This window comes from Strix aluco, chromosome 3 (assembly GCF_031877795.1).
Source record: "Strix aluco isolate bStrAlu1 chromosome 3, bStrAlu1.hap1, whole genome shotgun sequence".
NCBI lineage: Eukaryota > Metazoa > Chordata > Aves > Strigiformes > Strigidae > Strix > Strix aluco.
Window position 1 is genome coordinate 68,514,989 of NC_133933.1, and position 20,414 is coordinate 68,535,402.

The 20,414-nt window shown below is 35.8% G+C and overlaps 1 protein-coding gene across 10 annotated transcripts in view; it reads left to right on the forward strand.

Annotated features, from left to right (window-relative positions):
* The window catches only part of AHI1 (Abelson helper integration site 1), a 97,016-nt gene extending 76,958 nt beyond the window's left edge, over positions 1 to 20,058 (forward strand). For 4 of the 10 annotated variants that reach the window (XM_074819019.1, XM_074819023.1, XM_074819020.1 and 1 more), the window contains 5 exons: positions 2,598 to 2,663; positions 4,971 to 5,133; positions 6,606 to 6,706; positions 14,796 to 14,875; positions 18,889 to 20,058. In XM_074819019.1, coding sequence (XP_074675120.1) covers positions 2,598 to 2,663; positions 4,971 to 5,133; positions 6,606 to 6,706; positions 14,796 to 14,875; positions 18,889 to 19,117 — 639 coding nt within the window. In that variant the 3' untranslated portion in view covers positions 19,118 to 20,058. Of the gene's footprint in view, positions 1 to 2,597; positions 2,664 to 4,970; positions 5,134 to 6,605; positions 6,707 to 7,654; positions 7,811 to 14,795; positions 14,876 to 15,430 lie in introns of those variants that run through there. The other 6 variants (XR_012622541.1, XM_074819022.1, XM_074819024.1 and 3 more) reach the window with 6 other exon arrangements.
* Positions 20,059 to 20,414: the final 356 nt, after the last annotated feature.

Sequence of the window (20,414 nt, forward strand, 5' to 3'; positions counted from 1 at the left end):
TATCTGAATGAAAAAAAGCAAAACCTCCATTACCATAATCACTGAAACTGCACAATTAAAAAGAAGCCATAAACATTTTAATTAGTGCTATTATCAGGAATCGGTGACACTTAATACAGTAACTTATTTATCAGTTTACTCTTACCTGCAATGCTCTCTTTTGTGTTAGTGTCTTCAAATATTTTTTGTTTCTTTTTGTGTGAGAAATATCAAGGCTATCTAAGTGGGTTAGTTGTGGATAACCAGTGTGATATTCCATGGTCTAGAACTCTGAATCTATTCAGATAGAACTCTGGATCTATTTATCTTCTTCTGAGGATGTTCCTTAAGCTGAAAGCTCCTAACAGCTTTGTTCAGCCAAAAGCAGTGTGACACAGCGGGCTTTTTCAGCAAGCATTTTGTTCCTGTTTCTCACAGATGGTTTGCCTCCCCACCAACTCCTCAGCACATAACTATAGCCCCACGTCTGTTCCAATGCAAGAAAAGGATTAACTAGTTTCCATCTTGCATTATAAAGAGGAGACATTAATACTGTGTTAAGAACGATGTGTTCATGTACTTAAGTATGTCTGTTACTTTTTTGGAATCCTGAAAATGTTGCTTAATCTTGTGACACAACATTAAAAAACTGTGTTTCTAAACTGAAAGGCCAGTAGTTTTTGCTGGGAGTTACGTATTTGGCACTATTTGAGAAATGGCATGGCACGCCAGAGGCAATTCTGCTGCCTTGCAGTAGCTGCATCTGTGGTAGGCAGCTGTGGCCATTCCCTTTTCCCGCTGGAGGAAGGTGTGTGCAGCCCATGACATACTTGGAGTATCTCTTTAAGAGGAAACTCTCTGGATTGTTGTTGCCTTAAAAGTTTAACCAGTGTCTGAGAACATTCAACATAGTCTCAGGATGACTCATGGATTTTAGCTTGTTATTTCCAAACAGCTCACTCTCCTCAAGCTGCTCTTATGTTGAGTGTTTGAGAGCACATAAATACTTTATTAAAGAGAGAGACAGATTGAGACACAATAATGGGGCAATATGAGTACCTGAACCAGATACCTAAATAATACTGCTAATAATTCTGATGAATCATTTTTGAGCAACAGGAGGCACTCCCATCCCACAGGCTAAGCACATTGCCTGCACAGTTCCCTTAACCTTGAGAATGGAAAATGAGAATTAGCTGAAACCTGTAAGGCAGTGCTAATTACCAGTAGACCACTGAACAAGCCACGTACTCTGAACTGCAGCTCCACCAGTCTTTGTTCAAAATTTGTTTACTAAATCAGGCAGTTACCCTTCCCCCCCCCCCCCCGTGTATGTACATAATTATTCAGAACTCTTTAGGTGGTAGGCTTAGATGTCACAGTAGATGATAAGAACTGAGTGCAACTGTTCGCTTTTATACTGTGGTCATCTGTATGTACTGAGTGTGTCTGTGACTCCCGTGGCAATACCGAAACAGTCTGGAGACTGGATGGAACCTCTATGTTCAGGATAGTCAGTGATTTCTTTCATATATGGGAGGGCAAGAATCTCTGTTCTAGAGAATGCCATTTAGTCTGCTGAGGATTGCAGTAATGGTGTTCCTTGGATCACCCTAATAAAATAAAAAGCCCCCCAAACCCCAGAAAATAAAAAGAGCAATACATTTTAGATGCATGTTTTTGAAAAACAAGAGAAGAGAAAGAAGTTCACGCAAAAGACAGTTAAAGGAGGGGCTGTAAAATAGGAAAAAGGTGAAGTATGTTGGATAGAAATTCTCAAATTTAAATGTTGTTTATAATGTGGAACAATCTGTTATGGGTGGAAATGTTTACTTCACAAAGCTCACATTTGATTCTTCTCTTTTAAAATATTTTAATTGCTGTGTAGTATTTCTATTCTGTATTGTAGTTTGTATCCTTTGACGCACACAAAATCTAGGGGAAACTGGTTTTCTTTGTAAAAATAGGCCATTGAAAAAAATTAAGCCTCAGCAAAGGACTTCCATCCCTTCCTTTGTTCTAATTTGTTGTGCCTCTGCTAATTTTCATAATTTTTCTGTTCTAAATCTTCTTTCAACTGAAGAATTCTATTATTTGACAGAAATCAAATTTGTAGGTACTGGCACATCTTAATTATTACATTATATACCTGCTATTCCTTTCACTTCATTGAAAGTCAGAAGAGTAAGTGGTAAAGATAGAACAATTAAAATTAAATGGAAAGTACTGGTTACAAAGACCAACCTGAGATTCTCCATTATGTGAAAGTGACATCTTTTGCATACTGTTTCAGAGTTAAAGTTCACTGCAACAACTTCTTAAACATCTACTGTAGTGTTTGCAATGCAAACAAGCTCAGACTGCAGAGCCATCAATCCTGTCTTCCCCCATGTTATCTTTAGTATAGTGTACATACTTGAAAAACTTAATATCTTTTTCCTAAATACCTACATAGCCAATATTGCTCAGTGTTGCTTAACATCACTTCTGCTTTTTCTTTTTCAAAAAAAATGTTTTTTTACAGATAATTCTTAGTTTTATAGTAGACATGAAAATACTCAAAATTATAGTATATCAAAATACTTCATATTAAAGTTTTAAAATATTTCTTCTTCCAGAATGATGACTGCCTGACTGCACGGGGGGTGAGAGGAGGAAGCGGTTGTCCACTCAGGCAAGAGGCAGTAAGTATTATGCAATTTTTTGCAGTATCTTCTATACCTGTTACATTGTATCTATGCTTTTGAAAGCACATTCTCTTTTTTTGGCATGTTCCCAAGGATTTTATTTTTACCCTAGATTTTTTAATTCTTACAAACACGTTCATGACCAGCATAACGACGTTACTGCTGGTTTTCTACCACTCCTGAAAAATAATTTTGTAAAATTTTGATGAATACAGATTTTTTTGCTTGAACTTGGACCCAGACAGAACTTAACACATGTCTGAATGTTGCAGTAGAAGAAATTCCATTGCTTTGGGCATAATAGCGAGTGTTTACATTCTTCTTTGGTCCTGAGGTACATTTCCTGTATTCCTTTAGGGTCATTTTCTGATCATATGTCTCCAGAGAATGTGATGGCAATTTCTACATTTTGTTTAAATTGTCAGGCTTGCTAAACCAGTTGTATTACAGGACACGTTATTTTTTTATTTTTGGGAGACAGATAGTAGGACTTGCTTGATTGGTTTGAACTGTTGGAAGTTCCATGTTACTGAATTTTTGTAATTTTTTCCAAAATACAAAACATTTACAGCAGAACTGTCTTACAAAAGATGCTGCAAAAAGAAGTATTTGTTGCTATGCCTTTCATTGGTTTTTGTGCTGCCAAGTAATTAGTTCCATTCTTTTTTTTAACCTTAAGCGACCTCATGATTTTCATAATACCATTGCTAAGGAAACTGTTGCCACTTAACTGAAGTGGGCACTGTTAGAGTATCCCTTACTGGCCATGATCATGTGAGCTTCCAATTCTGTACTGTTTCTCTATGGTGCTCATTAGTGTGTTTTAGTTTGGTTCTATTCTATAGTTCGTATTTCTGTATTGTCAGCATCACCTGTAATTACTGTATTAACTTTGCTAATGCAGGGAGGAGAGTTATGATAAAGGATATTTCACTGTTTAGCTTCTTTATGTAAGTTCAGGATTACTGAATGCATATTTAGATAAATTTCCTGTCTACTGAGAATTATGCTAATACTAATTCTTTGATGCTGACCAGCTCACACATTACCACATAGAGTTTACAATGGTAGAATCATTTCCATCTTTTTCCATTCATAACTGATTTAATCTGTTTAATTGGTGACATGGAATTATGAAAATACAAGTGACATTGGCTATATTTTTACACACATAACTCACAGGACATCTTACTCAAAATAGAAATACACGTATGAAAAGCACTGCACAGTTCAGCAGTCAGGATTTAAATGCATGCATGAGTAATAAAAAAAGGAAGTTTTTTCTCCAAATCGCCATCTTCATAATAACTTTGCTGTCTCCTTCAATCCCCTATAACCTCCTATCACTTCTAACAATCCCTGTTTCTGACCTTTCTACTTAGAATTTCGTAGAGGAATCTGAGGTGAAGATTATATGTAGGGAAGCAGTGTTCTTTGTGTAAAATAGGCCACAATTTTGTTCTTCACTTATGATGAGGGAAGTGAGCAATTCCCTTATTCTTTCAGTTCAGTTGTTTTCAGTCTTTCCTGCTCTGAATTCATCAGGATGGATTTTTCTTCATAGGGCGTAGGAAATACATAAGAAATTATACTTGATTTTTTCATATTCAGGGTAGAAAGCAGGCTTCTGGTAATGTATTCAATGTAGTATGCACGGTGCTGACCACTATTAGTACTTTTTTCCAGAAAAGTACAGATGCACTGTATTTCACTGACAAATGGATTTATTATGTGAAATGGAATATAAGTGTATTTTTGGCAGATATTTATAAAATTGTATATGCAAATCCTTATTTCTAAACAAAAAAAAGAAAAAGTGGAGTGATCAAAGCAAAACTTTGCAATGGTATTTTTGTACTACATTTTTCCTTCGGTAAAACTGCCATACTGTTGAAGTATTTATTCGAACACATATGCTTCATGAGCACACACAGAATGGGATCTGAAGGTGGTGTAACAATTCTGAGAAAGTGAATGTATGAAGTGTGGGGGGTTTTTTTGTTGTTTTTTTTTCCTTTTGCTTCACAAGTAAATTGCTTATAAAACTAACAGCTGCTGTTTTGAAGCTAATCTTAGTGAATTGAATGTTCTTAACCATTTCTACAATCCCACAGTCCTTTATCTTGCCTCTCCTGCTGCTTTCCCACCACCCCTGATCCCATTAGCAAAACTTGAGACAGCCTCAGCTTTTACCAAAGTGCAGCTTTGGTTTCAGCTGCTTTTCTGCAAGAGGAAGTGAATGTTGCGCTTTTTTCTCTGTGGCATGGTTGTGATAAAGCTGTGGTGCTCTTATCTCTCTTTTAGGTAGTGGCTCTTTATGACTACACAGCGCATCGATCAGATGAGCTAACCATCCATCGCAGTGACATTATCCAAGTGTTATACAAAGATAATGATAACTGGTGGTTTGGCAGCCTAGCAAATGGACAGCAAGGCTATTTTCCAGCTAATTATGTGGCTGGTGAAAGTAAGTTTACTGCAGTCTTCCTGGTATACCGGTGTGGGTTTAACTGATGGTCCAAGATTTTAACATGCTGCACTGCTTATTGTTCTGAAGATACAAATTTATGTAGCACATAGATGGCATGATGATGACTTACTGTGGTGCAGAAATTATGTAAAGTTAGCTAATCACTTAGCAAGTTGACATATCTGACGTAGGAAGGTACTGACACTTAGGTAAACATTCCAGCTTTTATAGTACTGGCTTAATTATCAGTCAACTGGATTGATTCCTTGTCTCTTCTTACATATAGCCACCTGGTTCGTGCCCTTCCTTGGCAATGTTTTAGGACACATTGAAGCATTACACAGACATTTTAGGTTTTTCTTAGGTAATCTCTGTTAGATCTAACCAGTTACTTTTGTAAAAACTCTGGATTTTCCCCCTATTCTAATGGAGAATGCTTAGTTCCCAAATAAATGGATTTCAGTATGAAGCTTTAAAAGAACAGTAATGGTTGAATCTCATATCTGGGCATTGAACTTGCTACCAGGTCCTTGTCATTAAAACAGTTTTGATTAAACTAATAGAGACAAACCTAAATGAAGCTAAACAAATAATATAGTAAGCATCCTACTGAGTCAACTGATGTAAAGATACTCAGTGTCCTGACAGTTGTTAGTATTCAGCTTATGGACATAGTGTGTCGTTGCACACTACAATTCATTTGCCTTCCTAAACTATCAAACTATCAGTTATACTGGTGTTTAGAAATCTTTTAACCCAACATTTCTCAAGATGTTTTCTCCCATTTTCTAGTTCCTCCCTCTGTCTTTCAAGTGAAGTCTAGTATTTATGACTCTTTTCTAAAAAAAAAGAAAAAACACCAAACTCGGACATAACACTGTGCTAACTTGATGATGGTAATTAAAGTTAGCTTAACCTACTGCCCTTCCCCTTTGTCCTCCCTTTGCACATCCTGTGCTTTTTCTCCTTCCCTTCTTCCTTGCAAAATAAGCCAGAGAGCAGTCTGTAGGAAGGGTCTTCAATGATGGCCTCCTGTTAAAAACAAAACAAAACAAAACAAGATTTTGAGGCAGTTGTCCAACTGTCCAAAAAACCCTGGTGTATAATTTGTTGTTTCAGTTGCATCTTGTTACTGAATCAAAAGAAATGCATATGATATATTTGTTAAGTATCAGCTGCATTGTGGTCAGTATGAACTTTGTTCTTAGTCATGTAAATTATTGTTTTTATTTTATATAGTTACCTATATATAAATCACATTTAAAATTAAGCGTACTAATATAAATAAAAGTTAATGGGTAAATTTTGATAAATTCTTATACAAAGTTTGGCTTCAAACATTTTTCACTGGTTTCAGTTCACATCCTGTTTTTGGCTATATCTTATTGTCATGATTGTTCACATAAAATAGATACTTTCATAATTCTTTCATGGCTGTTATAATGGTGAATTATCGATCTTGTTTTCAGAAGAATATGAAGAACAAAATTCAGGATTAGGACCAGATTTTGCTCCTCTCCTACCTGAAGGACCAAGAGAAGCAGAGGAAGATTCTCCAACACTACATAAGGTAATAAATTGGAAAGGAAGGATTCTGTAAGTAGTGGAGGAGTATGTCTTTTGTGTGCCAGGTAGACTATTAATTTTCGATCCTTTTTGGAAAAATTTATGTGTAAACCTCATTCCAGGCAAGCAGGTAGATTTTCAGCAGATGTCTAACATTTGTCTTGTGTGGAAACAGCTGTTCCATTTGTGGCAATTAAATATTCTGCCTGCTTTTGCACCATTGTAACAAGTGGCAAATCTCCCATTGACTCCAAGGTTTACAGAAGTATCTCTCACAGCTACCTGATGTAAACAACGGTTGAAATGAATAACGGTTGAAGTAACAACATGGATTTGTCAAAACCTGACATACTTTCAAGCACTTGACTGTCATTCTTGGAATATGCATTGCCCACAGATTCTTCAAATTTTCTGCCATGGAATTTCCTTATCTATCTGGTCTCTTAGGAAAAGAGCTGTGATGTTTTTCTCTCAAGACTTTTTCAGTCCATGTAATAATATCCTAATTAAAGACATACAATGTGATCATAAAGCGTTACTACCAGACCAGGAGATATGCTGCATCTAGACATGATTACTTGTCAATGGATGTTTCTGTTTAAAAGTCGCTGATGGTTCTCTGAAGTGTTTGACTGCACCATTCCTGGAGGTTGCTCAGGAAGGTGGACTATAGAGACTTGGTAGTTTGGAAGAGCAAAGGAAAGAAAGGCTTTTGTCTTGACTATATCTACTGTCTCTCCACTCCCGTTGTATACTTAATGGGTTGCAGTTGCATATGGGATTATGTTGATGTTTACATGTCACATACTATATTGTATGCAGAAGCATTCCCATTTCTGTGATTTTTAGTTAGCAGTTAGAATGCAGTATGTACAGAAGAACAAAGAAACAGCAGCCAGTGTTTAGTCAAGGAAAAAAAATAGGGGTTTGTTGTTTATTTTCTTTTTTTCAGATCTTTAGAAATACTGCTATGTGCAAAGCAGGCCAAATGACTCTCACTTCTCCAGACAAACAGAGATTAGAAACTTTGCATAGCTTATGATCCCCTTCTGTGAACTAAAACTCATTATTGTCTTAAAACATGTAAGCAAAATAAAGTTCAATAACTTTTATTATTTTTTTTTATTCCAAAGTCTTTGTATCCTTAAGTGTGCTTTCCACAGCTATTCATTTAGGCAAATGGTGCTAATGTAACTACTTTAAAAGTGACTTTTGTTCAGATTTCTTTCAGATGACTTGACTTTTCCATGTACTTTCCTAAAATTGAAGCTAATATTTTGCATCTGATTTGCAAGGCTCAAAATGTATGCTGTTGCTTAGTTGCAATTTTTTCTTTCTTTCTTTCCGATGACTTATCTACTTTTTGCTTCATAATATATATTGCAATGTTCAAGGTTAAAACACTCAAAGCTACTTCTATTAACCTTTTTTTGTGTAGCTTTTGGTTTTAGTAGGTGAATAGAGGGAGGTAGCATTTAATAAATTATTGAGTACAGATTACTCACTTGGCAGCCTTGTGGAAGCCAGCTGTCTTGTTGAAGCCAACTTCTATAAATCGAATTACTACGTGTTTTGTTTCTAGCTATACTTGAAAAACAGAATTAATCACTACACCAAGTAGTAATAATAAATCTGAAGTATCTTTTACCTCTTTGTAGCTGAGAAATTCATAGCCAAACCATTGTCCAAGAAAGACAAGGGTGCATTACTTCCAGATACTCCTGTAAAGAGAGACTGCAACAAATACAGGAAAAATTACAACATTACAGGAAAGCAAGAACATTTTTTTCATCTGTTTTCTACATTACTGGAGGCAAGAAAGGTATCCCAGAGGGCGTATGTTGCTATACTCGCCCCCTTTCACTCATACCCAGATTAGAAAAGGGAGAAGTGCTGAGATACTTACTGTCATTAAAGACTTGATAATTTTTATCCACATCTTTTTTCTGTTTTAATCTAGTAGCAATCTAGTTAATTTACTGGATCAAAATACTTTTATGTGCACTAACTACTGTTACTAACATTTACAACCAGTATTTATTATTCAATTTTGTGAGAAGTAATGTTTGATTAGTTTTGATGGCTTATATTTTCTCAAGTGTCTATGGTTGACATATTTTTTGTAACAATAGTTGTTGTATTACTAGTAGCACTTTTTTTAGTAACACTCAGTATTAGTAATAGTTCATCAAAATATTCTTTACTTTGATTCTACTGGAATTTTGAATTAAATAGACGTCATATTTAATAATTAGTTGAAGTCTTTTACTGGTCTGTATGGTACATACAGAAGCTCAGAAGGTATAATGAATAAAGTGTACAGTAACAGTCCAAAACCAAGCAAATATATTGCTTTTTACCTTGCACAACATCTAAGGGCACCACAAAATAATAGAGAGTCCAGAGAAGAGTAATGAAACGTTTACAAGTCCTGGAAAAAAATGGTATAAGAGGATATACTTACAAGATTAAAGTAGCAAAGAATGAGCAGTGAAGACAGTCTATGAAACAGTACATGATGTAGAGAGGTGAATTGGATGCACTCTTTTTTTTCCTTTTGTTTTTTCCCATTCTGCTGTTAAACAAGATCAGGGAACATTAAGCTGGAATGGAACACATCTAATACTGGTAGAAGGAAATTTTTGTTTGTGCCATGCTTTGTTAACCTGGTGAACCTAGCTACTACAAGACATTATTAAATTTACACACTCAGGGATTAATTTTTTTAATAACACATTTTAGGCTGAGGTAATGGTTGATTCCAGAAGCATCTGAATGACTAGGAAACACAAATCTGGCTGGTGTTTTTTTAATTTCAAGTTACATAAGGATTGTATAAATCACCAAGAAGATAGTGAGTTGAATCAAATGATGAATCAAGTCTCTGTGTAAGACTTGCGATGCCTTGAAGCATAATGGTTTTACAAAAGCTGCAGAGTGCTGCATGGAAGAAACAAATTGTCATTCAGCTGTTTGTCATAATGGAGGAAAGTTCTACAGCACTTTGGCTTTAGGCAATACCAGATACTTCTGAGACAAAGCTGCTAAGACGACCACTGAGGGGGCTGATCGGTTATCGCAGTTCCTGTGTTGCAGCAGTGACACAGCAACTTTTCTTCCTATTCCTTTCATTTTTTTCAGTATAAGAGCTGATGAAAGGAAATGCCAATTTGTTTTACATGGAAAATAAGAAAAATCACCATTTTTGTAATACCATATGGTCTTTGATTTTTTTTGCTTTGGCAGAAAATGAAGCTTTTTAAAAAAAAAAATCCAAAAGTATTTATCAAATAATTAAGTTATTGCTTAAGTTGTTACCACAAACAGGAAAATATAACTGAATTTTTTGGTTGTGTTTGGTTTTTGGCCACAAGCATGTTTTCCCAAATATTTGGTTATATCCAGGTCTGCTCTATCTATTACTCTTTCTGATTTTTTTGAGGAATACTTGAATATTTAGCTCTGTTAAGACTGCAAAACACAGTTACTGTGAAAATCATCGTAGCATTTACTCATGAGATTTTGCTACCATATGGGACTAAATAGGGCACTTAAAATGTAGAATACTACTATGGTTTTAATTACTGAGAATACCAGATAGTCTAATTAAAAATAGTTTTCCAACTGCAGATATTATAAATGCATATCTAGCTCATCATCAGAATTTTATGATGAGTGAATAAAATGGAACCATTAACATTAGAAGAGGGTGTAATACTCAAAATCCAATATTAATCTTTGCAAATAATAAAAAAAAGCAGTAGTTCAAAGAACCTGCTTTCAAAATGCTTTCTACCATCAGCTTTGCATTCATAACATAATAAATTTATGCAAACCTTGTTTTCCTGCCTTATGAGTTACTTAACTCCTGAGCCACAAAATTAGGTCATAATCATCTTTAATTACAACATACATCTAAACTGCCAATAGAAATTTCATGGAGTGAAGTTCTCACTGCACTGATGAAGAATCCCAAGAAACAGACACAGACCTGTCATCTGACTGCTCCAGTAAATGTGCTGTTTTCACATTCCTTAAAAGGCAGAAGAGACAGAAATTCAGATAGGGTTCTATTAGAAACCAGAATTTGGGTTTTGCAAGATACTGGCAAATCAGAGATATTTCAAAGTCAATAGAGTGTCTTTTTTTGGCCAGAAATGTTCTGCTCTCTATAAAATCTTGTGAATATGTTTTATAATTTAAGATGACATACCACTCACTACATAAAATGCATCTAATTGGATTCTGAATGTTAAATACTCAATTCTACATTATGCAAGAATAGTGGGAAGTAGTAACAGATTAAAACAAAACCGTAATTTAAAATTTCCATTAAAAGTGCAAGAAAATATTATTTCTAGTATATTTATCTTTGGAAAATTTTGTTAAGGTATAAAATAATGGTCATAAGCATGAAAAGAAAAGAGTTGTCTTCAATAACTACGTTATTATTGCACAGTTTGGATAATCTATCCAGGGATCATCAAAACTTGATGCCATGTATATTTAAACAAAGTTTGGGATTATCACTGTTCACATAAATAATTCATGTTCTCACTCTTCTTCCCCTGCAGTAGGTTGTTGTCAGACTTTCTGAATACTTTGCCTAACATGTCTGAAAAGAACCTGCCAAGCAACTGATGCTTTTCCCCTGGGCTTGAGCTCTTTCGATCTGGGTGTTTTTCTGGGCTCAAAATTTATTAGATCTAAAAATTTTAAAAGCATAGAAAACATGCTCAAGATGTTTCCAAAAATGCTAGCTTAGATATTCTTCTATTAGTTTCATCAAAAACTTCCATTTTATAGTTTGTGCTGCTTCTATTTTCTCCTTTAACGGTGCCTTTCTTCAGGTTACTGGGGAATACTTCAGTGATTATCTTTTAGGAAGAGGAGGGACTAGAAAGATGTGATAATGCTGATGAGGGAAACACTAAAGAATTAATACAGTGGAACTCCTGCAGGGAATAGAGCTGAATCACAGAATCATCTAGGTTGGAAAAGACCCTGAAGATGATCTAGTCCAACCAAAGACTTTCAACACGTCATGAAGGGTGTTCATTTTCAAGGTTCAAAGCGGTTGCAGACCCAAAAATGACATTCAATTGAATTAGGATGTATTATAGTGAAGTTTATAATTCTGAGCTTCATTCATGCCTAGTATGATTACAGCTCTGTCTTTCTAAAGGCATTGACATCTGGGCTGAAAGAAACTATGCTTTTCTAGAATCAGTCTGTAAAGCTACCGTGTGGTCTTCCACATAAACTGTTGAATAGGAATTATGAAATAGATACATCTTTGCAAGTCCTACTTTTGAAATAGTAATTTCTTTGCTTATTCTCAAAGAAATCCTTCTTCTGAAGGAAATGTTACTATGGTACCATCTACAAGGAATAGACTATTTTCCTTAAATGTAACCTGATGTTAATATATTTCAGCTTTTTAGTTATGTAGTTTCCTGGGTTTAGGTGTTCTGTTTTGCACTTTAAAATGCAGTTTGTACTGTTCAAATTTAATTACTCTCTCTTAAGCATGTGTGGTGCTACTTTATTTGTAAGTTGGTAGCTCTTTCTTTTTCAACTTCAAAACCACCTCTGTGCTCTGTCTCAAAAAATGTTTACACCTGTGTCTATAGTATTATTTGAGTCACTGAAAGAAAAGGTATCTGGTCTATAAGCAAATTAATATCTGTTGGGGAAAAAAGAAAAGATGAAATGACATCCATAGTCATTTGCTGTAAATGATTGGTCTGTTTAAAGACAGGAAGAATCAGGCTGAGTCACTGAACTGGTCAAGCAGAACCAAAAATACTATTGAGAGACACTTACACTATTAAGATAGCTGTCAGGAGCAAGCTAACTTCCCTCTTCCCCATGGTTTTCTCCTTGGGTCCTCATAGCCTCTTTCTGAACAGGATTGAACTATTTTTATGCAAATTTTCATGCAAAGCTGTAACCACAGATAAATTCCCAGAGGCCAAGACTTCAAGACTGAAAACAGCTGTTCTAAACCATAGTGCTTCATTCTGAAGTATCTTGCCTCCACTCTTCTTTGCCTTCAGTTTGTTGTCCCTCAAGTAGTCATCTAGTTGACTTCATTTCTGAGACGCAGTATTTGTCAGTGTTGAGCCATGACTACAGTTTTCACCCACTGGATTTCCTGTTTGTCTCTCCTAGCCCTGAACAGGCCTGGGATTTTGCAGTTTCAAAGACTAGATAAGGCAAAGTCCTCTCTGCCTGTGGCTCTAGCATTCATGGATGGAGAAGCTAGTGAGTGTTGGGTTAGTCCAAAACACTTCAGTGGTTTAGCTGGTTTTTATGGAAAAGATAGAAATTCATGCCAATGTCTCTCTTGTATACAGAGCTATGGTTCTGCTAGATACTCACAATTAAGTTAATACCGTTAGACATAAAGGTTACAATATGGTTAACCTGATAGGTTTGTTCTTTAAAAACACTAGAGAGGGAAAAAAGCAAGTATAAGTTAATTGCATTTTAAATAGGAAGGTTATAGCAAAAGAAATATATTTAATAGCTGTTACCACTACCTCCTTAGCCAAATACCTTTTGCCTATTTTCCAAGCCTCTGCTCATTCGTTTGCTGTGCTCCTCCTGCTGCTTCATCCCCTTGTTGCACCAGCTCTTGCACTGCCTTCGTGCATCTGCTGTTGACCCCACCTGCTCCTTCAGTACTGCTACTGCTTACTCACATCACTGGGATGGGAAAAGTAGTTCAAGGAGAGGACCAAGAGGGTCACAGAAGTGTGTGAGATAGGCAAGAGAAGGTAGTGGCAGTGCTACAGAAAGGTCTGCTATCTAGTTCCTGCCTCATCACATGTTTGAAAGTTTGTAGGAATGAGGTAAGAAAGCTATTGTACTCAAACAGTACTCTGGACGTTTAGGAGTCTGTCCCTGCAGACCCTAGGAATTCTCATTAGTTGCCATGTCAGGTGAACACAGCTATTTGAATGTCTCTGATGTCTCTAATTGTGTGCCTTGGTAGTCATACTGAAATGCTGAGCTTGAATATAGTAAAGCCTATGTGATGAGTTGTTCTTAAAACAGATCATAAGAACCTTTAGTTAGGCAGCTTAATTTAGTGGATACTTTAAACTTCTAACTGTAAAACAAGGATAATTTTCTGTGTTTTGGTATCTGAAAGTATTAAAAAACAGTCCATTTTTGATAACAAAAGTCAGTATCATGTAGTGGCGCTTAAGGGAATTCTACTAGACTGTTCTTTGGAAAGGTCCATATTTGATTATAGTATTAGTACAATGTAGAGATTCTGTAATATTTACGCAAAAAGGAGAGTAAAAGACCTGATTCAACATCATTCGCACAGGACTTTCAGAAAAAGATTGTGTTTTGACTGCAAGTGAAGTGAATTCATGATTGTGTATGGCAAGGAACCACAAGGTTATAAATGCTGAAGGAAGTATTAATTACTCAGAGTTATTCCCTTTACAGCACTCACTTGTATTTTCATATCAGTGGCATTATATTTCCTCCTTTTGTGTTTACTTTTACCATTCACTTAGTCTCAAGTTTATTACTGTATTAACAAGGATTTTGTGTGTGAAGTAGAAGATTTTTCTTCCTAGCCCCACCAGTGCTACATTATTATAATAGGCTGACTTTCGTCACCTGGAGTGATTTGAACTGCTTTTGACTGAAACTTCCAGGCTTAAAAAATAGACAAGTTTCTCCTGTTAAAACTATGCAATAAGATGGGTTTTTAGCATTCTTCTTTACTCATGTAGTGGCAGAAATAACTTAATTCTTTACAGACCATGTGTATTTTAAGCTGACTTCAAGCAGATTCATAGCCTTGTTTCTACACGTACCTGAAACCTGTCTTTTATTTTATTTGCAAGTAGCTTGCTTTTTTTTTTTTTTTTTTAAAGCATGGTACTGTTTCCTTGCTTGTAACCACATAGGAGTTAACATTTTATGGCTGATAGACAATCTTTTTCAAACGAGGTATATTCTCTCCTTATTCAGGAAGCTGGTGGGTTTTCTATGTACATGTGTTGGCCCCATTGTCTGTCTTCTTTTTACCTTCCTGCTTTTTTTTTTTTTTTTTTCTTTTACAGATGTCACCAGTCATCAGTAAGTCAGGGGACCTAAAATTTAGCTCAGAGCGTGACACAGATGGAGACTCACCTGCAACACAGTAAGCAAGAAATACTTAAAACAATTTGCAGTGTTTTCTCTACAACTGCTGTTAGAAAACTGTGAGAAATGTGGGAAGGGTTATTTTGTTTTAGCAAGCAAAACAAGAAGTTAGCTTCAGGATAATCATTAAAAAATTGCTTCACAGCTGAAACATGAAGGAAATAACAGTTTGTATGTATGTACACACACATGCATACACACATGGACTATAACGTATATGAGAATCAAAACTCAGGGATATGGGATTGCCCTGTGGCATCCCTTAGCTATGTATTAGGCTTTATTGCTACAAACTGCAAACTGTTTTTGCACCTTCTAAAACTTAATCAATGTAAATTGCAGAAGGTTGTCACATACTGAGAGGATGCAAGCTAGCATCTTTGATTGTGACGCTTGCATTTTTTTAAAGATTGTATGTATTCGTTGTGTGGAAGCTGTAAGCAGATAAGATCTCAACATTTTGAACAAGAGCTTCCACAATATCTTTAGCTATTGCAACCATTTATACTTCAAAAAATACATCTGAAAATACTTCCTGTGTTTGCCATTACAGGTATCTGTCATCTAAGCAAAGTTATTTCACTGATCGTTTTCCAGACTGGTCCCTTCCCCATATAAATAATCTGTGCATATACAGTGTAGATGCAGATACATATCTAATTTTAACTTATCTTTAAATCTTAATTTTCTATCTTCAACTGTATCTAGATTTGAAAATAAATCGTGAGTGGAAAGTTTAACCCTCAGATATAATGAAGAATATAACTACATGTTATACTACACTGTATAACTACACGTGACAGAATTCAACATTGAATTTTGGGTATAACTATTCTGATAGGATGTACATTAAGGAAGGAAATGCCTTAAAAGCACAGTTACTGTAATGGTTGATGCAGTCTGTTAGAAGCCAGTATCAAAAATTCGGTATGACTCAACTCCATTAGTAGAACTCAGGGCATCCATTGAAGAATGTGGGACCAGAGATTTAAAATGTGGAATCACAAATGATTTAATCAAATTAAAGAATGTGAAATACTCATTTTAATGAAAACTAAGGCTGTCCTGTGAAGAGGTCACATTGAAGCGTCATTCTGAAGAAACAGAGCCTCAAAACCGCTTCAGTTACATTTGAGAAAGGTGGGAGAAGACACCTACATGCCTGGGTCACTGGAATGTGCTCCCTCCACCTGAACTACAGGGAGCAGGAGCATCATGGAGATGCCAGTCTGAAGTCATGCCTCATGTCGTTGCTGTCCCATCTGGGCAAAGAGCAGTGTTGCAGAGCCTCACTCACAAGCTTTCAGGGTACTGAGCCGTTTATACCTGATGATTAGTGAGGGAGAGTGAAAGATGCATGAGGTAACATTCGATGCTATACCTTGTCCGGGAGAACTAATTTGAAAGGTAGGAAGATAGACATGTCGGTCCTACACAGTGCTCTGTTTTCCTTCCATGTACAGGACATTCTAGGCTTTATTACGTTTTTGCTGCATTTTTCCCCAGTGCTTGTGTTTTGTCTGATGTGGATGTGTCACTTCATGTTTTAAGATCAGAATACAAATCTGAGTAATGGCTCTTCCTGATCTAAAACTTGAATCTGAAAGTATGTACTTTGCAAGCTCTTCCATAAACTAGAACATAATGAAATGTGATTCGCTTGTTTTTGTAATTACAGCAATGACTGCACATACCAAAGTTTTTTTGGAAAAGACTACAAGTTTTTGCCTTACTTTGAGAGCCGGAAGAGAGGAGGATCTTCTGGCATTTCTGATGACACTAGTTTGAAAGACTGTTCTATATTTCTGTTCATAGGCTATCTTTATAGTACAGATTAGATAAATAAATAAAACATCTCAGAAACATGGCTGCATATTTCTCATGAAAACTCTGACTTCTTTGTACCTAAAACCGTGACCTACAGGGACTGTGACACAACTGTAGTTTTCTTGTTCACTGCAGTTGATGTATCCTGAAATATCCTTAAAAACTGACACGTATGCAAGTGTTGTGATCTTAACTGGAGAAGTTTTCTATTTTAGCATCTAAAAGCAGTATCAACAGGACTTGAGATCCAGTCCAATCTGTATTTAAATAGTTGCTCCACCTAAAACATTGTTATCTTCCTGTTTTCTGTGAAAATACACTTAATATCTGTGTCACATGCTAGTATATGGTAGGAATTACACAGTATTTGTAAGAATCAAGTGAGATGTGATTACCAAGCATGCACTTTCACTATAGAGAAATGAAACTGTTAGCACCTGCATGACTCACTATACCTTTCTTTGAGCCTCCAAATGAATGGTTGCTGTTTTGCCTGCTAGAATAGTATTCATTATGGCCACAATACCAGCTGTAAAAGAAAGTGAATGGCAAGCCCTTATGACATGTCTATCTTTCAGAATTTCTAGATGGAAAATACGGTTTTGCAATTGGAAAACAAATTTTATCCAAGATGTTAGTAGATTTTTATCTTAGCCAAGCAGTTAACCTATCTTCTGCAGACTCTAGAAGAAACAGAGAAATGTCCACATAACAGATGCTCAGTGAACTAAGGTTTTTATCTAAGTACCTCAAAGATTTGATATAGCATCACATCTGATGCTCAAATAATAAAAAGATGAAAACTACTTCTCAAAATTTGAGTAGCTTTATACTGAAAATCTGCATAGCATCCTCACCCTTTGAATATTAATGATTAGATACTATTTGTCAGTACAGACATCTCCTTAGATGTATTCCCATTGTACAGTTTTGTTGAGCTACACTAGGTAGTGCTCTCTGCATAAATTTAAAAGTGATTACGCATGAGACCCGGCTGAACATTCAGTTTGGTAGTTTGGTACTTATATTACTGATGAAATATGATTTTGTACCCCGGTTTCCTCATGCAGCAGTACTTCTCAAATTGTTCCAGGAATTATAATGCAGAGGGTCTTAAACTCCAGAACTTTTTCTTCGGATGTTCCAGTATTAGAGGTGCAGCAGTTCATGTATTCATGAATACACAACTAAGCTTAAAAAAAATTCAAACCATATAGTTATCAGTCCATTAGCAAGGCTGATGTGTAAACATTTTCATCTATAAAATAGGATTACATTAGGACAGTATCACCAACAGTAATGCTCTTGCAGCACCCTTTTTGGGGAAACTGCACATGTCTCATCACATTCTTTAGTCTTGATTCATCCACTTGCTTACGTGTTTCAGCAGCACTCAAGCTAACAGTTCTGATCACAAACCAAGACCTCTTTGTGCTAGTCACAATACATATTTTGAACATATTTATAGTTACATAAAGTTTTACATATTTATAGTTAAATAAAGTTACTTCTGCCAGGAGTGGGAATTTGTGGTAGAAGTGGTGTAACATCTGTGTAACCCCTGGCATCATCTGCAAGACCACTCTAATTCCCTTGTTAAAAGCACTGACTGGGAAAGATACAGGAGCTTGAATGATGCTTTTGGCATTGTATTAAGTCTGATAAGCATAAATGGACATTAAAGTGATTTCTGATTCTGTAAATCTGTCATAGCTCAGGTAAATTAAAATGGAAAAACTAGTCTTCTACACTTTGCATGCCTGTCTTGTTGAATAAATAACCCAGGAATCTCTCTTAAATTGCAAGTATTTTGGTGTTTGAGCTTAGGAAACAAAAAGAGTGCAATAGCTTTTATGAGAGCAGGAGACTGGTAATTTGTATTTTTTTAATTGCATCTGTTGACTATTGATCAATACTGCTGATTTTTAAGATCACAAGGAGTTGTTTTCAAAGCAATGCTATGATATGTTAAAAAGTAGATAGTGGAGTAGTCTCCTCTTTTGTCTTCATAGTTTTTCTGTCTTTGTTCTGCTGCGGAATGGTAGTTTCTGTAGCTGTTTCAGCATTGTATTCAAGGGGGACAGGCACACAATTGCTCTAACACATCAGATGTGCGTGGAAAAAGCTCTAAATTTGGACTAACTTTGTGTTTCTTTTACTCTTTTTATAACCACCTTCCTCTAGAGGTGCAAAGAAAAAGAAGAAAAAGATACAGAGGAATGAGAGAGAAAATCAGCACAACTTCATGGGTCTTGATACTCCTGTATCATCAGTTACAGCTAATGGTGTTGAAAATGAACCTACAGCCCATGGGGTAGAACTGAAGAAGAAGAAAAAGGCAGTGAGAGGCTCAAACTTAAGCACAAATGGAAAGACAAATATTGCCTTTGAGCCTGAATGCTATGAGGTATAGTCATCATTTAATTCCAGATACTGGTGTGATATTCAGTATACGTGTTGAAGGTTGCAACTGCAATTTCACTTCCAGGATTAACAAGAAATAAAGAAATTAAAATACTCAGATGTGCAAAATGACACCAGTTGTGACTTACTAATGGTGTAAACATGTTTTGGCAGGCTTTTGCCCTGGGTTCCTTGAAATCAACAGAACTTGAATGTTCAACTCCTCACTGGACTGGTAGAATTTCCATATTTCATGAGAACCCTACTGAGAAATACAATGTTAATCAATTTAATGTCTGATTGCATCTTAGACATTTCTGTGAAGTGTAGATCAATCCATTGGGAGCAGAGAATCAAAGTGAAAAAATGTGATCTTGAGCAAAACGAGCTCAACCACTACCTAAGTTATTAAATTAGCACTTTAAAATGGGTTGTAAGTAAAATAAAGGACTGTTCAGAACGGTAAAATTCCAAAGGAACACTGACATTACAGTGTACCTGAAAACATAAGCTTTTTAAAAACATTTTCCTGACATCAAATATTCCCTTGGACTGCATTTTGCAGCTCTAAAGTGAACTGTTGAGTAGCTACTTATGCAGCTACACTCTTCAGTGGGGCTACTCCTGCTTACCAATGTAAATAAGTGTTGAAAATTCCAGGCAATTATATTTTTCAAATGAGGTTTTTTGCACATAATAAAGATGCATTGCAGTTCTGTCAGAATTCCTGACTGCTTTGGCAGCAGTCCTGCCAAATACACTTTCTTTCGTCTGAATGAAATATTTCATATCGAACTGTGCTATTTGTTTTACTTGTAGTCCTTATTCACTTGTGTCATTGATCTATTTTTTTACTTGAGTATTATGTTGTGAACTTTTACTAATAACTTCAGTAATTATCTACAGTGCTAAATAATTTATGTTTTATATTAAACGAAACACTTTCTACCAGTTAGTGTTGGTATTTTTTCTGGCTGATGATGTCCAGTTTATTTTTACTCTGCTAGGAAATTCTTCCTCCTCCCCCTCTGAAGCAATAAATAACATAAAATTAGAAAGCCCTTATTTAGTAGACAAGGCACTTGATTCCATTAAAAAAAGAAGTGAGAATAACAATGTTGGGCACTGATGTGTGAAATGCACCCAGATGCAGAACACTAGTTGCTATATATTGTAATATCTTCCCTGCACATGTTTGAAAGCCAGAAAAATCTGTAAACTTGTTTCTTTTGAGTAAAGTATGGCAGCAAGTACTCTTTTTTGGCCCCACTGGTAAACGTTCTTTGCTAACAGTCCTAGCTTTGCTT